The 20,437-nt window shown below is 46.6% G+C and overlaps 1 protein-coding gene across 1 annotated transcript in view; it reads left to right on the top strand.

Moving 5' to 3' along the window:
- The first annotated feature begins 15,100 nt into the window (after positions 1–15,100).
- The window catches only part of LOC141222261 (isovaleryl-CoA dehydrogenase, mitochondrial-like), a 41,901-nt gene continuing 36,564 nt past the window's right edge, over positions 15,101–20,437 (top strand). The window contains exons 1-2 of the mRNA XM_073666652.1: positions 15,101–15,353; positions 18,421–18,507. Coding sequence (XP_073522753.1) covers positions 18,463–18,507 — 45 coding nt within the window. The 5' untranslated portion in view covers positions 15,101–15,353; positions 18,421–18,462. The remainder of the gene's footprint in view (positions 15,354–18,420; positions 18,508–20,437) is intronic.

The following is a 20,437-nucleotide window of genomic DNA, read 5'->3' as shown; positions in this document are numbered from 1 at the left end:
CTTGTCCACGCGCGGCTCCGCTTCATACACCTCGTACATTGTTGAGTTGATCAAAAATGTTGTGACGTTTGGTGTTTTCACGTCAGTTTTGCCCAGCTGCACCAAAATGGGCAGAGTTGGGGCAGGATGGAAGTGTGGCACCACAGCTTGTCTAATTCATAGCGAACTGTGGCTTCCCTTACAGCAGAAATCTTACTCCAGTCCGTGACTGGAGTAAGATTTGTGGCAAGGTGCACACACCACTTGTCAGAAGTGCATAATTCATGCGCCACTTAATGAATCTGGACCGTCTGACTCCAGCACGCTCCCTCATCAAGAGCAGCTTGAATATGGCCAGTATTAATGAATCCGTGTCCTAAGTGCTTTATTAGTTAAAGAATAACCGTTGTTTTAATTTTTGTTTTGTAAATTAATATTACACATGAAAATAAGTAATTTTATAATCTTATCAGAGAAGTCTTCTTTTTCCTGCTGGATTGATCTTTCAGTCTCAATTCGCGGTAACATCTGTAAAATCTGTATTCAGTGAAGACAAACTTTCCTATTAGTGAGATAGATGACAGTTAGTGCTATTAATACTCTTTAAAGAAGGAAGGGGAGGAGCTAGCGGAAGGGGGAGGAGCTAGCGGAAGGCACAGACCTTCTGCTGCAAGTTCTCCTGAAACCACAGTTACTTCTCCATGGAAGATTGCAGCTGGTGTTTATACATAGAATCCTAGAACATTAGAATTGGAGGAACCTCCAGGGTCCTAGTGTCCAACCCCTGCTCAATGCAGGATTCACTAAAGCATCTCAGACAAATGTCTGTCCAGCCTCTGTTTGAAGACTTCCATTGAAGGAGAATTCACCACCTCTCGTGGCAGCCTGTTCCATTGAAAAACGCACCAAATCTGCAGCGTGTGCACACAGCCTTGTTGTTCTTTTGGTCACAGGCAGGTCTTTGCACAGTCCTGAATGATAAGTACAGCACATACACGCTAAGGCTATGTGCCCACATAGCAGATTTACATGCATTTTTTCTGCCAGAGAGAAGTGTTTTTTCAGCATTTTTTCAGTGTTTTTTCAAGCACTTTTCCAAGTGATTTTGAGCATCACTTGGAAAAGTGCTTGACAAGTTAGTTGCACAATATAAATCCATGCAACCGGTATGGATTTATATTGTGTGACCAACTTAGATGCTTTAAATGCTGCATCTATAGTAAAAAAAAAAAGAATTAAAAAGTTAAAAATAAAAACCCTGTATACTCACCTCTCCAGTCTCCTCCCGGCGGCGTTCTCTCTCTTCAGCGTCCCGCGGTATACTGGCAGGACCTGCGGTGACGTCATCTAGTCAGCTGATGGTCACACGACCATCACCTGACCTCTGACGTCAGCGGTCGCGTGACCATCAGCTGACTAGATGACGTCACCGCAGGTCCTGCCAGTACACCGCTGGACGCCGAGGAGAGAGGACGCCGCCGGGAGCAGACCGGAGAGGGGAGTATACAGGGTTTTTTATTTTTAACTTATTTATTTCTTTTTTTCACCGCTTGGTAGCCGGGATGAAGAGGAGTTGTAGTCTCTTCTTCATCCTGGGTACCACACGCACCCCGATTACGCTGCAAATTCTTGGCCATTGAATTTAATTGAAACGCAGCAAATCCACATATACCTGCGGGTTTGCTGCTTTTCAATGGCCGCGTAATCGCGGTAGAAATGGTCATGCTGCGTTTTGCAACGCAATGTGAATTCGGCGCGCTAATTAGCGCATCATGTGCACAGCACATCCCAATTCACATTGCTTGGCATGGCAGACGGTTTTACATGGGCACATAGCCTAAGAGCGGGGAGCGGGTCTAGTGTCACCTGCTGGGATGGCACAATCACGGTCAGCAGGATACAGGGGACATTATCAGAAAGGAGGAGATGACGTCTCTTCCCTCTCGCCTATCAGAGAATAGATTGCTGTATACGGGGGGCCTTATCCTCCTCTATTACACAGCACTCAGCTCCTAAAGGGAATGATTTGACCATAATACAATATATTTGAGTGGGGCCAGTGCTCCAGTTTTATGTTCATAATGTTGAATGGAGATTGATCAGTTCCAGTGTGTCTGAACAGGGTCCGAGCCCACATCTCCTGAGCTCAGGCTTTACACTGAGCATCACTGTCACGGACGTCAGATTAGAAGGGCATGGAGCACGATGTGGATGGTTGCCTCCGTATCCGCCATTACCTGGACTGCTAGCTTTCCCTGGACACTCTGGATCAGCTCCTCCGTCTTGTCGAGACCTCTAAGGGCCTGTTCACACAAGCAGATAAAATATCATTCAGCGTTTCATCCAGAAAAGTGGGAGAATTCTTTTCTCACTTGTCGTCCATGTGCAGTCCAGATCTAATCTGGCTTTTTAACCATTTACAGTTTCCAGGGCTACAGGATTGCAATGTATCTGTATAAAGCAGATTTTTTTCTGTACCCATAGACTTGAATGGGTGAATCTTGTCTGACGGATGAAACGAGGACATGCTGCCATTTTCTTTCTTTATTTTTTGCTCACACACAGATTCGATCAGTGACAAAAAAAAAAAATTCCTCCTCTGCACTTTCCCATTGAATACCATTGGTCTGAGTGCCGTCCATTTGTTCCACAGACAACTTTCCTACTGAAAATACATTCGTGTGAACAAGTCCTAAGAAAGACATTGGAATTGGTTATTAGATGTTGACTGAAGTTTGGCTCTGAAAATGCAGGGCTCTTAAAGACGTTCTCTAATACTTTAATGCAGATGATTTATGCATAAAATAGGTGGTCTATATCAGATCGTTGTAGGTCCGACTCTTGGCTCCCCACCAATAAGCTGTTTATAGCTCTGGCAACGGCCGGATGTAACTTGTGAACAGAGCGCACCCCAGTGGCCACTGCCTGGTGCTGCAGATCTCCTCCGGTACTCCTCAATAGCTGGTCTGCACCCGGCAGCGGCCGCAGTGTACGGAGCGGTTTTGTTCCACTTTGAACATTGCCTGCATCTTGCCAGAGGTGATGACAGCTGATCATCGGGGGGCCGAGGGTTGGACCCCCACCTATCTTATATTAATGACCTATCCAGTGGAGTATAAAAGGGTTTGATAACTCCTTTTAAAATCTTGTTTCCATCCCATTGTCTTATACAGCGTGTATCTGTGTTCTTTCTGTAACCAGATGGGCCTGACCTCTGATGGTTCTTCTAGGCTTCTATTACTGCTCTTACAGCCCCAGCATGCATCATTTGTGCTGGAGAGGAATATGAGGACGCAGGAGCAAATAGAAGAACAATTAGGAAAGCTTGGATTATTAGAAGAGCAAAAAATGCTCATAGTGGAGGTGAGACTATTATTATTTATTTTTTTTTTTTTCTTAACTTTCATTTTTATATTTTTTTATTTTTAGGACATTTGTTTCCTCTCTTCAGAAAATAACAGTAGATAAGATTGATCAAAGCTTCTGGAAAGGTGTTCAATAACGTCTGATCAGGTGGCTGGTTTGTAATGGTTGTCCCATCTTACCAATCCCTCTCTTCTACCATGAATGTGACATTGTGGGATGAATATATATATATGTATATGTGTATGTGTGAAAAGTTGTTTGCCCCTTTATGATTTCTCATTCTTTTGCATGTTTGTCACACTTAAATATTTCAGATCTCAAAACAAATTTTAATATTAGACAAAGATAACACAAGTAACCACAAAATGCAGTTTTTAAATGAAGATCCTAATTATTAAGGGAAAAAGAAATCCAAACCTACAGGGCCCTGTGTGAAAAAGTGATTGCCCTCTAAACCTAATAACTGGTTGAAGCACCCTCAGCAACAACAACTACAATCAAGTGTTTGGGATAATTGGCAATGAGTCTTTTACAACACTCTGGAGGAATTTTTGCCCACTCATCTTTGCAAAATTGTTGTAATGTAGCCACATTGGAGGGTTTCCGAGCATGAACCTCTTTCTTAAGGTCAGGACTTTGACTAAGCCACTGCAAAGTCTTAATTTTGTTTTCCTTAAGCCATTCAGAGGTGGACTTAATGGTGTGTTTTGGATTATTGTCCTGCTGCATAACCCAAGTGCACTTCAACTTGAGGTCATGAACAGAAGGCCAGACATTCTCTTTCAAGATTTTTTGGTTAACCAGCAGAATTCTTGGTTCCATTTCCACAGCAAGTCTTCCAGGTCCTGAAGCAGCATAACAGTCCCAGACCATCACGCTACCGCCACCATATTTTACTGTTGGTATGATGTTCCTTTTTTAAAATGCAGTGCTACTTCTACGCCAGATGTAATGGGACATACAGCTTCCAAAAAGTTCAACTTTTGTCTTGTCAGTCCACAGAGTATTCTCCCAAAAGTCTTGGCGATCATCAAGATGTTTTCTGACAAAACTGAGATGAGCCTTTGTTCTTATTGCTCAGCAATGGTTTTCGTCTTGGAACTCTGCTATGCGTGTCATTTTTGCCCAGTCTCTTTCTTTTGGTGTAGTCATGAACACTGTCCTTAACTGAGGCAAGTGAGACCTGCAGTTCTCTGGATGTTGTTGTGGGGTCTTTTGTGACCTCTTGGATGAGTCGTTGCTGCGCTCTTGGGGTAATTTTGATCAGCCGGCCACGCCTAGGAAAGTTCACCATTGTTCCATATTTTTGCCTATTGTGGATAATGACTTCCACTGTGATTCGCTGGAGTCCCAAATCTTTAGAAATGGGTTTAGAACTTTTTCCAGACTGATAGATCTCAATTACTTTGTTTCTCATTTGGTCCTGAATTTCTTTGGATCGCAGCATGATGTCTAGCTTTAGAGGATCTTTTGTTCTACTTCACTTTGTCAGGCATGTCCTATTTAAGTGATTTCTTGATTGAGAACACGTGTGGCAGTAAACAGGGCTGTGTGGGGCTACGGAAATTGAACTCAGCTTCCCAAAGATGTGACAAATCACAGTTAATTTATGTTTTAAGGAGGGAGGGGCATCACTTTTTCACACAGGGCCCTTTAGGTTTGGATTTCCTTTTCCCTTAATCATAAAAACCTTCCTTTTAAAAACTGCATTTTGTGTATACTTGTGCTATCTTTGTCTAATAGGAGTCTGCTGCTGACATTGGTATTGGGGTAATGTCCCCCAATTCTGTTACTATCCTCCATCCTGGTATGTATGGTCCCTCCTTCCTGGTATATGTGGCCCCCATCACATCTTGGTATACGTGACCCTCATCCCCATCCTGGAATGCATGTCACCCCTTGAGCCCCCGGTATTCATGGCACCCCTTTGATCAACCATCCTGGTATGCATGGCACCCCCTGATCCCCATCCTAGTTTTCATGGCACCCCTTGATCCCCCATCCTGGTATGCATGGCATCCCTTGATCACCCATCCTGGTATGCATGACACCCCTTGATCTCCCATTCTGGTATGTATGGCACCCCGTGATCACACATCCTGGATATATACAGTAACAGACCAAAAGTTTGGACACACCTTCTCATTTAAAGATTTTTCTGTATTTTCAATGACAACGAAAATTGTACATTCACACTGAAGGCATCAAAACTATGAATTAACACATGTGGAATTATATACTTAACAAAAAAGTGTGAAACAACTGAAAATATGTCTTATATTCTAGGTTCTTCAAAGTAGCCACCTTTTGCTTTGATGACCGCTATGCACACTCTTGACATTCTCTTGATGAGCTTCAAGAGGTAGTCACCGGAAATGGTTTTCACTTCACAGGTGTGCCCTGTCAGGTTTAATAAGAGGGATTTCTGGCCTTATAAATGGGGTTGGGACCATCAGTTGGGTTGTGCAGAAGTCTGGTGGATACACAGCTGATAGTCCTACTGAATAGAATTTGTACTATGGCAAGAAAAAAAGCAGAAAAACATGTCCCCAGCATGAGACACCCATTCAGGGCCGGCGTAATGGCAAGCAGACTAGGCATCTGCCTGGGGCCTCCAGCCCGTGGCATGCCTCTATAGGGTCCGTGAGTTCGTCCCCCCGCATCGCGCATTGAACTGTATCGGTAGCGGGGGAATGACTGTGCCTGCAGAGCATGGAGCAGCTGGAGAACGAGGAGAGGTGAGTATTGTATGTATTTGTTTATTATACGTGGTGACCATAATACTGCAGAACTGGGGGGCTGCATTATACTGTATGGAGTGGCTGAATTATACTCTATGGTTGGGGCCAAATTATACTTTGAGGACTATGGGTTGCATTATATTATATGTACTATATGTTTGGCTGCATTATACTGTAGGGAGGCTGCATTATACTCTATTAAGGACTGAGGAGAATGCATTATACTATATGAAGGACTATGGGGAGTGCATTATACACTATGAAGGACTATGGAGAGTGCATTATACTATAGGGAGGGCTATGGGGAGTTCATTATACTATAGGGAGGATTATAGGGAGTACATTATACTATATGAAGGGCTATAGGGAGTGCATTATACTATAGGGAGGGCTATGGGGAGTGCATTATACTATAGGGAGGGCTATAGGGAGTGCATTATACTATATGGAGGGCTATAGGGAGTGCATTATACTATATGGAGGACTATGAGGTGCATTCCATTATATGGAGGACTATGGGGAGTATATTATACTATATGGAGGGCTATGGGGAGTGTATTATACTATATGGAGGACTATGAGGTGCATTATACTATATGGAGGGCTATGGGGAGTGTATTATACTATATGGAGGACTATGAGGTGCATTATACTATATGGAGGGCTATGGGGAGTGTATTATACTATATGGAGGGCTATGGGGAGTGCATTATACTATATGGAGGGCTATGGGGAGTGTACTATACTATATGGAGGACTATGAGGTGCATTATACTATATGGAGGGCTATGGGGAATGTATTTACTATATTGAGGAAAATGGGCCACATTATACAATATGGAGGGCTGTGGGGCACATTATACAATATGAAAGACTATGGGGAGTGCATTATGCTATATGAAGGACTATGGGGAGTATATTATACTATATGGAGGGCTATGAGGTGCATTATACTATATGGAGGGCTATGAGGTGCATTATACTATATGGAGGACTATGAGGTGCATTATACTATATGGAGAACTATGAGGTGCATTAAACTATATAGAGAGCTATGGGGAGTGTATTATACTATTTGGAGGAATATGGGCCACATTATACAATATGGAGGGCTATGGGGAGTGCATTATACAATATGGAGGACTATGGGGAGTGCATTATACAATATGGAGGGCTGTGGGGCACATTATACAATATGGAGGACTATGGGGAGTATATTATACTATATAGAGGGTTATGGGGAGTGCATTATACAATATGGAGGACTATGGGAAGTATATTATACTATATAGAGGGTTATGGGGAGTGCATTAGACTATATGGAGGGCTATCGGGAGTGTATTATACTATATGGAGGACTATGGGGAGTGCATTATACAATATTGAGGGCTATGGGGAGTGCATTATACAATATGGAGGGCTGTGGGGCACATTATACAATATGGAGGACTATGTGGAGTATATTATACTATATAGAGGGTTATGGGGAGTGCATTATACTATATGGAGGGCTATCGGGAGTGTATTATACTATATGGAGGACTGTGGGCCTCATTATACAATATGGGGGGCTGTGGGGCACATTATAAAATATGGAGGACTATGGCATGTATTATACTAAACAAGCAAAATGCTGCCTATTCATCGAGTAATTGGATTGTTTATGCCAGAACAAAAATCCTTGTTCTCAGCAGCACATCGGCCGGTGTAACCTGCAGATGTGCTGCTGATAACATGATGCTGTATGGGGACAGATTGATCTATTAGTGATTGTTCTGTATCCATCATTCTTCCTCAGCTGGTGTAAAGAGGTCGGGAAACAAGCGTCGAACGGCTTCAGTATTGTGGATTGCGCTCGTTTAGCGGCCTGATCTCAGCGCATGTAAATACAAGCTAAATGTTTGTGTGGTGCTGTATGTCAGCATTTGGGACCCCACTTTAAACTTTTCCCCAGGGCCCCACTTTATCTAAAATCGGCCCTGCACCCATTTAAATGGTTCCCGTCCGCTGCACAGACTGGGAGAGAGAGAGGAGACTATTTGTGGCTTATGTAGTGGCGCTCAGTTTTGTGGACATCGGAGGGAAAGTTTTCTTTTAATTTATGAAATTCAATTCATGCGCTAAATGTAAAAAAATATTAGTAACAATTCAACTTTATTTTAATCCTTAGGTTATGGGTGAGGATCTTTTGTCAGAAAGAACAGAGGAAGGACAAATGGACACAAAAACCACTCAGACATTGGCCTCTTACATAATGGCGTCTGACGCCGAGTTCAGAGTCAAATGGTTTCAGAAAGCGACCACTTTCCTAATGAGCAGCGAGTAAAGATGATCAGCTCTCCGCCATCACTGACTGTCTGCAGACTGGAGCTTGTCCATCTCTAATCATTCCTGCTCAATGGGGGCCACAATATTTTCACTTCACAGTAATCACTGACATCTTTTCGGAGTATATTGTATACATAGTGATCTCTATACGGCTGGAGCACTTACAGTAGCCAATCAGATGGCATGCAGGTAGCGTTGTGCGAGATCCAGTATGCCGTCCTGCTTCTATCATTAGAGGGTCCTGCTAGAGAACAGCGGCCACACTATTATACTGTGTCCAGAGTTACAGGACTCTGTCAGATGTGGACTGCTACGTTGCAAAAAATGCTTAATAAGTTATTTTTTTTCAAACTGGATTGATATGCAAAATATTTTTAATAAAATCATTTTCTTATACTTGCAGGGTTTCTGCTTATTCAGTAATGTTGTAGCTGTTTTCTCTCACGCTGTGGATGATTGTAAATGAATACAGTTTCCTACATAATCATTGCAGCGGATCAGTTAAAAACGGGTGCCGTATGTGTTGTACCCAGGGCCGGCATCACCACCCGGGCAAGTGCCTGGGCCCTGAGCGAGCAGGGGGCCCACTCACCCTCTGGGACACCAGCGCGCTATGGGGCCCATGAGTCAGCGGGGCCTGATGCCAGCGAATGGGCACCTGCACTGGGCCTTCCCCAGTGCTTTAAACTGTTTGCAATACTTACCTCTCCCTGTTCCTCTGCTGCTCCTCTGTCTTCTGCGTCTTCTTACTCTGTGACATCTCAGGGCAGAGGGCGCAATGACGTCACTACAGAGCGCCCTCTGCTGAGCAGTCCCAGTGCAGAGAATCAGAAGACGCTGATGAGACAGGCCTGCTTCCAGCAAGGAGCGGTGAGTATTTGATTTTTTTTTTTTTATGTTATGAGTATTATATGGGGCTCATTATCTATTGAACAATATATGGGGCCCATTATGTATGGAGTATTATATAGGGCTTATTATCTATTGAACAATATATGGGGCTCATTATGTATGTAGTATTATATGGGGCTCATTATCTATTGAACAATATATGGGGCCCATTATGTATGGAGTATTATATAGGGCCCATTATCTATGGAGCATTATATGGGGCCTATTCTTTATGGAGCAATATATTGGTCCCACTATTTATGGAGCAATATATAGGGCCCATACTGTATGGAGCAATATTTGGGCTCCATTATTCTGTATGGAGCATTATATGGTACCCATTATGTATGGAGCAATATATGGGGCTCATTTTACTTTATGGAGCAATATATGGGATCCATTATACTGAATGGAGCAATATATGGGGATCATACTGTATGGAGCATTATATACGGTCCGTTATTCTGTATGGAGCAATATATGGTGCCCATAGTACTGGATGCAGGACCATGTGCTGCCCATAATACTGGATGGAGGACCATGTGGTGTCCATAATACTGTATGGAGGACCACGTGGTGTCCATAATACTGTATATGGAGGACTACGTGGGGCCCATAATACTGTATAGAGGACTATATTGTCTGGTCTGAACTGTGCGCTGGGAGGATTCGCCGGTTTCTGAGCTGTTGTAGACTTTACAATAGATATCACTCATGTAATGTGAGAAGTGAAATCTTTAGCATTGTACTATACCTATATTTCTGTGCATCATGAATCGTGGTAGGTGTGAAAGGAGCCCACTGAGACTTTTGCCCGGGGCCCATGAAATCCTGGAGCCGGCCCTGGTTGTGGCATCTATTTCTTTTTGTACTGGATGCATGAGTTTTAATGGCGAATTTCTTTAAAAAAACAGTGGGATAAACAGTCATCTGAACTTGTCCCTTAACTTACATTGGTCTGTGAGGTGATCTGAAAGCAGAAAATCCAATGCTGACTTCTAGAACATTTGGGGTAACTTTCCCGCATTGGTCTCTACATAATCTGTGAATTCAGGGAACTGCTAGATCTGCAGCAGATAAAAGAGGGATTATATCAAAATGCCATCATGCAGACCAGCAAGTGACACATCGCTGGCATAAGGTCCTCTGCCCCGACTTGTTGCTTTTAGATTACATAGCAAAAACCTGATGACAGTTTCCCTGTAATAAAATCCCAGAGCTTCTCACATGGGAGATACAGCGGGTGGCAGATACTGGCCTGGAATCCTGCAGATACACAGCACTGCCGTCACCTATACACTGCATTGTGAAAGGATTTGGCCCCCTTGAACTTTTCTACCTTTTGCCACATTTCTGGCTTTAAACATAAAGATATAAAATTCTATTTTTTGGGGGAAGAATCAACAACAAGTGGGGCACAATCGTGAAGTGGAATGAAATTTATTTGCTATTTTAAACTTTTTTAACAAATTAAAAACTGAAAAGTGGGGCGTGCAATATTATTCGGCCCCCTTGAGTTAATACTTTGTAGCGCCACCTTTTGCTGCGAATATAGCTGCAATCGCTTGGGGTATGCCTCTATCAGTTTTGCACATCGAGTGGCTGAAATTCTTGCCCATACTTCCTTGCAAAACAGCTGGAGCTCAGTGAGGTTGGATGGAGGGCGTTTGTGAACAGCAGTTTTCAGCTCTTTCCAAGATTCTCGTTTGGATTCAGGTCTGGACTTTGACTTGGCCATTCTAACACCTGGATATGTTTATTTTTGAACCATTCCATTGTAGATTTTGCTTTATGTTTGGGATCATTGTCTTGTTGGAAGATAAATTTCCGTCCCAGTCTCAGGTCTTTTGCAGACTCCAACAGGTTTTCTTCCAGAATGGTCCTGTATTTGGCTCCATCCATCTTCCCATCAATTTTAACCATCTTCTCTGTCCCTGCTGAAGAAAAGCAGGCCCAAACCATGATGCTGCCACCACCATGTTCGACAGTGGGGATGGTGTTTTGAGGGTGATGAGCTGTGTTGCTTTTACGCCAAACATATCGTTTTGCATTGTGGCCAAAAAGTTTGATTTTGGTTTCATCTGACCAGAGCACCTTATTCCACATGTTTGGTGTGTCTCCCAGATGGCTTGTGGCAAACTTCAAACGAGACTTTTTATAGATATCTTTGAGAAATGGCTTTCTTCTTGCCATTCTTCCATAAAGCCCAGATTTGTGCAGTGTATAACTGATTGTTGTCCTATGGACAGACTAACCCACCTCAGCTCTAGATCTCTGCAGTTCATCCAGAGTGATCATGGGCCTTTTGGCGGCATCTCTGATCAGTCTTCTCCTTGTTCGAGATGAAAGTTTAGAGCAGTGTTTCCCATACTCCAGTCCTCACAGACCCCACAGGTCATGTTTTCAGGATTTCCATAGTATTGCACAGGTGAGAAAATTCCTGATGCCTTGATGATACTTCCATCACCTATGCAATACTAAGGAAATCCTGAAAACATGACCTGTGGTGGTCCGTGAGGACTGGAGTTTGGGAAACACTGGTTTAGAGGGACGGCCGGGTCTTGGTAGATTAGCATTGGTCTGATACTCCTTCCATTTCAATATGGTCGCTTGCACAGTGCTCCTTGAGATGTTTAAAACTTGGGAAATCTTTTTGTATCCAAATCCGGCTTTGAACTTCGCCACAACAGTATCTCGGACCTGCCTGGTGTGTTCCTTGGTCTTCATGATGCTCTCTGCACTTGAAACAGAACCCTGAGACTATCACACAGCAGGTGCATTTATACAGAGACTTGATTACACACAGGTGGATTCTAGTTATCATTACCAGTCATTTAGGACAACATTGGATCAGTGAATTCTAGTTATCGTTACCAGTCATTTAGGACAACATTGGATCATTCAGAGATCCTCACTGAACTTCTGGAGTGAGTTTGCTGCACTGAAAGTAAAGGGGCCGAATAATATTGCACGCCCCACTTTTCATTTTTAAGTTTAAAATATCCAATAAATTTCATTCCCACTTGTTGATTCTTCCCAAAAAAATGTGAATTTTATATTTTTATGTTTGAAGCCAGAAATGTGGCAAAAGGTAGAAAAGTTCAAGGGGGCCAAATCCTTTCACAATGCCCTGTATCTACCACTCGCTGACCTCCCTCTGTGAGAAGCTGATGGTTATTAATGATGGAATACAATGTTTTATTATAGCGGTGAGTGCTGCATTCACTTCTTACACTCATTCATGTGGATTTGTCTGATTAGTGACCTGCACCAGCTTATATCATGGGGCTGCTCAAAGTATAAAAATTTACCAGAAAGGTGTGTTCTGTTTATTTTCTTTTGGTTTCCATTTTGTTTTACTTTTTTTTTTTCTTTACGTGGATCTTTCTGTAAAAAATAAATAAATAAAAAATAAAATATAGTCAACCTCTGGTATGCTCTACTACCATGAGATCCCCATAATAAAGGCAGAATTTAATAAAGGGTTACACATTTATCCAAGACATTGAAAGTTATGGTTAAAAAGGTAAAAAGACTTTTCTTTTTTTGCAGCAAAATTGGCTACAATTGCACAGACAGGTTATATTTGCCCACAGCGTGGGACTGGGGAGACTGGGGCCCACCCTACAGCTAGATGCAGATACCTGTTAGCCGTTATCCCCGTTATAGTGGGACCTCGACTGTAAAACACAGGCGGCTCCTGCACATCTACTGTGCGCACAGCACAACTGGGATGGACAATTACGGTCGTTTGCATTAAAGGGCTTCTTTGGTGAAAACAAGTTATCACCGATCCATGGGCTCCTCAGGATTGGTGATAACTTAATGATCGTTTGGGTCCGACCATTGGAAACCGCACTGATCAGAATTGGGAAGTTTTATCCCTGACAGGACACTTTTATCCCCATTTTAAAATGCAGCGGCAGGTGGGATGTCTGACCGCAGATTCATTCATTCTCTTTGGGGCTTCCAGAAAAAAACAAGAGCAGCGCTCGCAGCCATTGAGGGAATGAATGGATCAGTGGTGAAGTCGCACATGCTGCTCCAGTCTAGTGGGGATAAAAGCTCCACATTCTACCAATCGGTGCGGGTCCCAGCAGTCAGACCCCCACCAATCAATACCTTATCACTTATCCTTTGGAAAGGTGATTACTTGTTTTCACAGTAGAATTCCTGTAAGTGCATCTTGTTCCAAGTATTTAATCACAAATCTAAATAAAGATTATTCTCCTAATATCAGAGAGAACAATTGACTGCTGTACACAACACACTCCACTTTTTCAAGACCAATAATACCACATTCAAGGGAGAACTAAAGTGACACTGTGACCAGACCACATATTACCAGCATAAAGCGACCGAATAATCCCACGTAGAAGGGAGAAATACAGCCACACCGTGACCAGACCACATATTACCACCACATAGTGACCGAATAATACCACATATTGTATAAGGGACAAATATTGCCACACCATGATCAGACCAGATTTTAGCAGCATATAGCGACCAAATTATTCCACATAGAAGGGAGAACTACCGTCACACCGTGAGCAGACCACATATGACCACCACATAGTGACCGAACAATACCACATATTGTATAAGGGACAAATATCGCCACACCATGACCAGACCAGATTTTAGCAGCATATAGCAACCAAATTATTCCACATAGAAGGGAGAACTACCGTCACACCGTGAGCAGACCACATATGACCACCACATAGTGACCGAACAATACCTCATACTGTAAAAGGGAGAAATATCGCCACACCATGACCAGACCAGATATTACCAACATATAGCGACCAAATAATTCCACATACAAAGGAGAAATACCACCACACCATGTCCACACCACATAGTGACCAAATAATAACACATACAGGGATAAATACCACACCATGACCGGACCAGATATTACAACATAGTGACCGAATATTACAATACTGATCATTAATGAAATGTCCTCGGATGCACATTCAGTTGAAACCAGTGGGCCCCCTCTACGTCCTGCTCAGGGTCCTGCCAAGGACCCTGGCCCACCGGATAATCGTCCAGTGTCCCGGTGCTCCAGTCAGACCCTGTTTGCCCACCAAACTCATCCATTTAAATGTCTGATTTTAGAGTTTGCATTGTGTTCCTTTTCTTAGCTTATAAAAACATAATAATTATAGTCTATGGACCTTTTCTGATGCTGATGGTTCACAAAAGAAATTTGAGACATGTTTGATTGTAATCTGATTTGCAGATAAAACTGGCCCATTCAAATGATTGGATTGCCAAAAAAAGATCCATTTGCATCCTTGTTCTGTATGTTTTTCACTGACTAATGTTAGAAGTTTGTAAATCTTCATCACTTTTTTTCTCTCATCAATAGGTGGCAGAAAATGTCATTTTACAACATGAGGAGAGAAAACTTCATTCCATCACTTTACCTGATGGGCCCATGCAGGTTCGGACTGGCCTGGTGTGATAAATTCCCGGTGGGCCCCGATGAGAGAGTGAGAGAATTGGTAACGGGGGCTCTTAAAAAGTGCGGGCCCTTTAAAAGCGCAGCCGAAGGAAATGTAGCGTCGCGTGCGGCGCTCCTACTATTCAGTGGTGACAGCGGGTGACGCGCATAGTCACATGACAGGAGGACGTGATCTTGGTGGGCGGTGACACGCACCGCGCTCTGCTTTCCCGCTGGTGGCTGGCAGTTGTGTGGTGTCAGGTGACACGCTGACGTCACGCTCTCCTCTCCCTGCTCCCCTGCCGGCTTTCGATACGCCGACGCCGCGCTCTGCTCTCGAGTCCCGGCTCCTGCTCCCTTGGAATTGGCCTTGTAACACCGGCTCCCGTCCGGGTATGTAACACCGCACCAGCACCGCGCACCGCCCTCTTCTCTCCTGCTCTCTTGGCCTTTTAAGCCGGCTCCTGGGCTGAGTATGCGGTGACCTGCACTCTGCTCTCTCACCATCACCCTGGAAACAAGACTGCAGGCCTGGCTACAGCTCTCCCTGCTTCAACTTCAAGTCAAGTGCAATAGCCACATTTTTCTGGGTGAGTGTTCCCAGCATTGGTCATCATCCATATATGGAGGGGTCGCAGGCTGGTCACATGGGGACATGGATGGAGACATGGGGCTGAAGGGGGGGCTGGATGGACCCGTGGGGACATGTATGGAGACATGGGGCTAAAGGGGGGGGTCTGGCTGGACCCGTGGCGACATGGATGGAGACATGGGGCTGAAGGGGGGGCTGGTTGGACCCGTGGGGACATGGATGGAGACATGGGGCTGAAGGGGGGGCTGGTTGCACCCGTGGGGACATGGATGGAGACATGGGGCTGAAGGGGGGGCTGGCTGGACCCATGGGGACATGGGGCTGAAGGGGGGGCTGGCTGGACCCATGGGGACATGGGGCTGAAGGGGGGGCTGGCTGGACCCATGGGGACATGGGGCTGAAGGGGGGGCTGGCTGGACCCATGGGGACATGGGGCTGAAGGGGGGCTGGCTGGACCCATGGGGATATGGGGCTGAAGGGGAGGCTGGCTGGACCCATGGGGACATGGGGCTGAAGGGGGGGCTGGCTGGACCCATGGGGACATGGGGCTGAAGGGGGGGCTGGCTGGACCCATGGGGACATGGGGCTGAAGGGGGGGCTGGCTGGACCCATGGGGACATGGGGCTGAAGGGGGGGCTGGCTGGACCCATGGGGACATGGGGCTGAAGGGGGGGCTGGCTGGACCCATGGGGACATGGGGCTAAAGGGGGGGCTGGCTGGACCCATGGGGACAGACATGGGGCTGAAGGGGGGGCTGGCTGGACCCATGGGGACAGACATGGGGCTGAAGGGGGGGCTGGCTGGACCCATGGGGACATGGATGGAGACATGGGGCTGAAGGGGGGGCTGGCTGGACCCATGGGGACATGGATGGAGACATGGGGCTGAAGGGGGGGCTGGCTGGACCCATGGGGACATGGATGGAGACATGGGGCTGAAGGGGGGGCTGGCTGGACCCATGGGGCCATGGATGGAGACATGGGGCTGAAGGGGGGGCTGGCTGGACCCATGGGGACATGGATGGAGACATGGGGCTGAAGGGGGGGCTGGCTGGACCCATGGGGACATGGATGGAGACATGGGGCTGAAGGGGGGGCTGGCTGGACCCATGGGGACATGGATGGAGACATGGGGCTGAAGGGGGGGCTGGCTGGACCCATGGGGACATGGATGGAGACATGGGGCTGAAGGGGGGGCTGGCTGGACCCATGGGGACATGGATGGAGACATGGGGCTGAAGGGGGGGCTGGCTGGACCCATGGGGACATGGATGGAGACATGGGGCTGAAGGGGGGGCTGGCTGGACCCATGGGGACATGGATGGAGACATGGGGCTGAAGGGGGGGCTGGCTGGACCCATGGGGACATGGATGGAGACATGGGGCTGAAGGGGGGGCTGGCTGGACCCATGGGGACATGGATGGAGACATGGGGCTGAAGGGGGGGCTGGCTGGACCCATGGGGACATGGATGGAGACATGGGGCTGAAGGGGGGGCTGGCTGGACCCATGGGGACATGGATGGAGACATGGGGCTGAAGGGGGGGCTGGCTGGACCCATGGGGCCATGGATGGAGACATGGGGCTGAAGGGGGGGCTGGCTGGACCCATGGGGCCATGGATGGAGACATGGGGCTGAAGGGGGGGCTGGCTGGACCCATGGGGCCATGGATGGAGACATGGGGCTGAAGGGGGGGCTGGCTGGACCCATGGGGCCATGGATGGAGACATGGGGCTGAAGGGGGGGCTGGCTGGACCCATGGGGCCATGGATGGAGACATGGGGCTGAAGGGGGGGCTGGCTGGACCCATGGGGCCATGGATGGAGACATGGGGCTGAAGGGGGGGCTGGCTGGACCCATGGGGCCATGGATGGAGACATGGGGCTGAAGGGGGGGCTGGCTGGACCCATGGGGCCATGGATGGAGACATGGGGCTGAAGGGGGGGCTGGCTGGACCCATGGGGCCATGGATGGAGACATGGGGCTGAAGGGGGGGCTGGCTGGACCCATGGGGCCATGGATGGAGACACGGGGCTGAAGGGGGGGCTGGCTGGACCCATGGGGCCATGGATGGAGACACGGGGCTGAAGGGGGGGCTGGCTGGACCCGTGGGGCCATGGATGGAGACACGGGGCTGAAGGGGGGGCTGGCTGGACCCGTGGGGCCATGGATGGAGACACGGGGCTGAAGGGGGGGCTGGCTGGACCCGTGGGGCCATGGATGGAGACACGGGGATGAAGGGGGGGCTGGCTGGACCCGTGGGGCCATGGATGGAGACACGGGGCTGAAGGGGGGGCTGGCTGGACCCGTGGGGACATGGATGGAGACACGGGGCTGAAGGGGGGGCTGGCTGGACGCGTGGGGACATGGATGGAGACACGGGGCTGAAGGGGGGGCTGGCTGGACGCGTGGGGACATGGATGGAGGCACGGGGCTGAAGGGGGGGGCTGGCTGGACGCATGGGGGGACTTATGGATGGAGGCACGGGGCTGAAGAGGGGGCTGGCTGGACGCATGGGGAGACACATGGAGGTGAAGGTGGCCAAGTTGGGGACCTGGATGGACACATGGAGGTGAAGGGCGGCAAGCTGGACACATGGGGACCTGGATAGATATATGGGGTGGGGTGGGATGCATATATGGGGGGGACAGGGTGGACACATGGAGGCCCGGATGGATATATGGGAGGGGCAGGCTGGACACATGGAGACCAGAATGGATATATGGGTGGGGGGGGGGTCAGGATGGATAGATGGGTGGCCTCGCTGGACAAGGGACTTTATTACTGTTTAGTGGCCAGATTGAGGAACTTTATTAGTTTATGATGGCGAGTGGGGAACATTATTACTTTAGAGTCCAATTAGGGACATTATTACTTCTGTAATATAATTTACTTTTTAGGAAACTGTTTTCCATAAGAGGGGACAAAAGGGGGGTCCTGTTACTGTGCAGGGCGCCACTATGTCGCTTTATTTCTTCAACTGGTGTAGTGTAGAAGCCTGGGGAAAAGTGGGAATGTGCTCTAAAAGAGATCAGTTATTGATAACTGTGTGTTATTTTCTGCAGAGATGATTCCTCGCTGGAAGAAGTGATGGCGGACTGTGCCAAATGAAGAAAAGCGAAGATGAAGAACTTCACCTAGAGACATCACTGGTGAGTCAGTGTATTACTGTACACTTACACTATATAGTATATTCAGAGCTCCTGTGTATGTCACTGGTGACCAGTGTATTACCTATACACTATATACAGAGCTCCTGTGTATAATGTCATCGGTAATCACTGTATTACCTGTACACTATATACAGAGCTCCTGTGTATAATGTCACCGGTGATCACTGTATTACCTGTACACTATATACAGAGCTCCTGTGTATAATGTCACCGGTGATCACTGTATTACCTGTACACTGACACTATATACAGAGCTCATATGTATAGTGACAGTGTTGTTAGTATTGTGGTTTGTATTCCTGATCAGTATTGTAGTATTTGGTCACTATGTGGTGGTAATATGTGGTCTGGTCATGGTGTGGCGATATTTGTCCCTTTTGTATGTGGTATTATTGGTGTTATTATAGTGGATTATGTTGTGTATGGCGGTCATTTGTTCTCGCTGAGATTAACTAGGAAAAGATTTTTTTCCATGAGGCCACGGCTTCACTATCAGTATTTGGTCAGTATTGTTTCTCAGTAGTGAGAGGCAAAAGCAGGAGTGGGTGATAAATCCAGAATTGGTGACTTGTTTCTATTATACCTTTTCTCTGATTGTTCCTCACCTGGTTTTGGCTCCCACTCCTGAGAATAATCCTGACTGAATACTGATAGTGGGGCTGTGGCCTTAGAGATGAAATACTTGGAGCAGAGCGTCAGAGATGCACTTACAGGGGTTCTCCGGTGAAAACAAGTCATCATCTCTCCACAGGATCAGTGATAACTTATTGATTGGTGGGGTCTGACTACTGGGACCTGCACCGATCGGCAGAATGTGGAGCTTTTCTCCCCATTAGACTGGAGCTCATGTGCGACTCGACCACTGATCCATTCATTCCCTCAGAGGCTGCGAGCGCTGCTCTTTTTTGGAAGCCCCCAAGAGAACGAATGAGGCTGTGGTCAGACGTCCCACCTGTCGCTGCATTGTAAAATGGGGATAAGTGTCCTGTCAGGGATAAAACTTCCCCATTCTTCCAATCAATAAGTGATCACCTATCCTGTGCAGCCCATGAATCTGCGATCACTTGTTTTAACCACAGAAGCTCTTTCATGCAAACTCCAGAAATTGTCCATCCCTGTTCTAGTCTGTGCACAGTAGATGTGAGGAGCCGCCGGTCACTGCTCCACTATAACAGGGAGAGCAGAGAAAAGAGATCTGCATATTGCTGTAGGTGGCCCCTAGAGTCAGTGTCCCCTGTGGCCCCAGACGCCCCAGTCCGACCCTGCTGACATCTGATTAAGGCCTAAGGCCCTGTTCACATGTCAGGTTTTAATCAGTGTTTTTTTCTCATTTTCATCTGATTTTGGTCAGTGTGTCAGTTTTTCTCCTCAGTGGGGCATATTTTCTATATGTAAAGTAAAAAGCTAAAGGTTTCCTCGCCTCGCTTGCCCGGCCTATAGACCCTGGAAAACAGGCAGTACAGGCAACATGGTTGGTTCTGGCCATTTTTCTGACAGACTCATTGACTTCAATAGATGATCTTTATCTACAAATCGGATGAAAATCGGACCGGTCTCAGTTCTGATTTACAGATCAATCGTCCACAAAAAATAGAGCTGTAAACCTGTCCCCGGTCTATAACGGAGCATATTCTACCTGTTAGAGAAATAACCAGACGTGAAAAGAGCCATGTGCTATTCTTACAGGGAAGGGGCCACCATTTTATGTTTTGTATTAATAATTATTGATTATGTAATCAATTATTTTTAATACAAAATTAAATGTCCGACTTTATTAGTTTTTTAGTTATTTATGCTGACATTGGCCACTGGGGGCTGCCATTTTTATTTGGGGGGGGGTGTAAAAAGTGCTCTTACACACCTCATTTACAGCAGCCCTGGCCATAAGAGACAGTAGTCTGTCACCGAC

The sequence above is a fragment of the Phyllobates terribilis genome, unplaced genomic scaffold (assembly GCF_046119375.1).
Source record: "Phyllobates terribilis strain yellow unplaced genomic scaffold, ASM4611937v1 Scaffold_353__1_contigs__length_1967111, whole genome shotgun sequence".
NCBI classification, from domain to species: domain Eukaryota; kingdom Metazoa; phylum Chordata; class Amphibia; order Anura; family Dendrobatidae; genus Phyllobates; species Phyllobates terribilis.
This window is presented reverse-complemented; position numbering and strand designations above follow the sequence as displayed.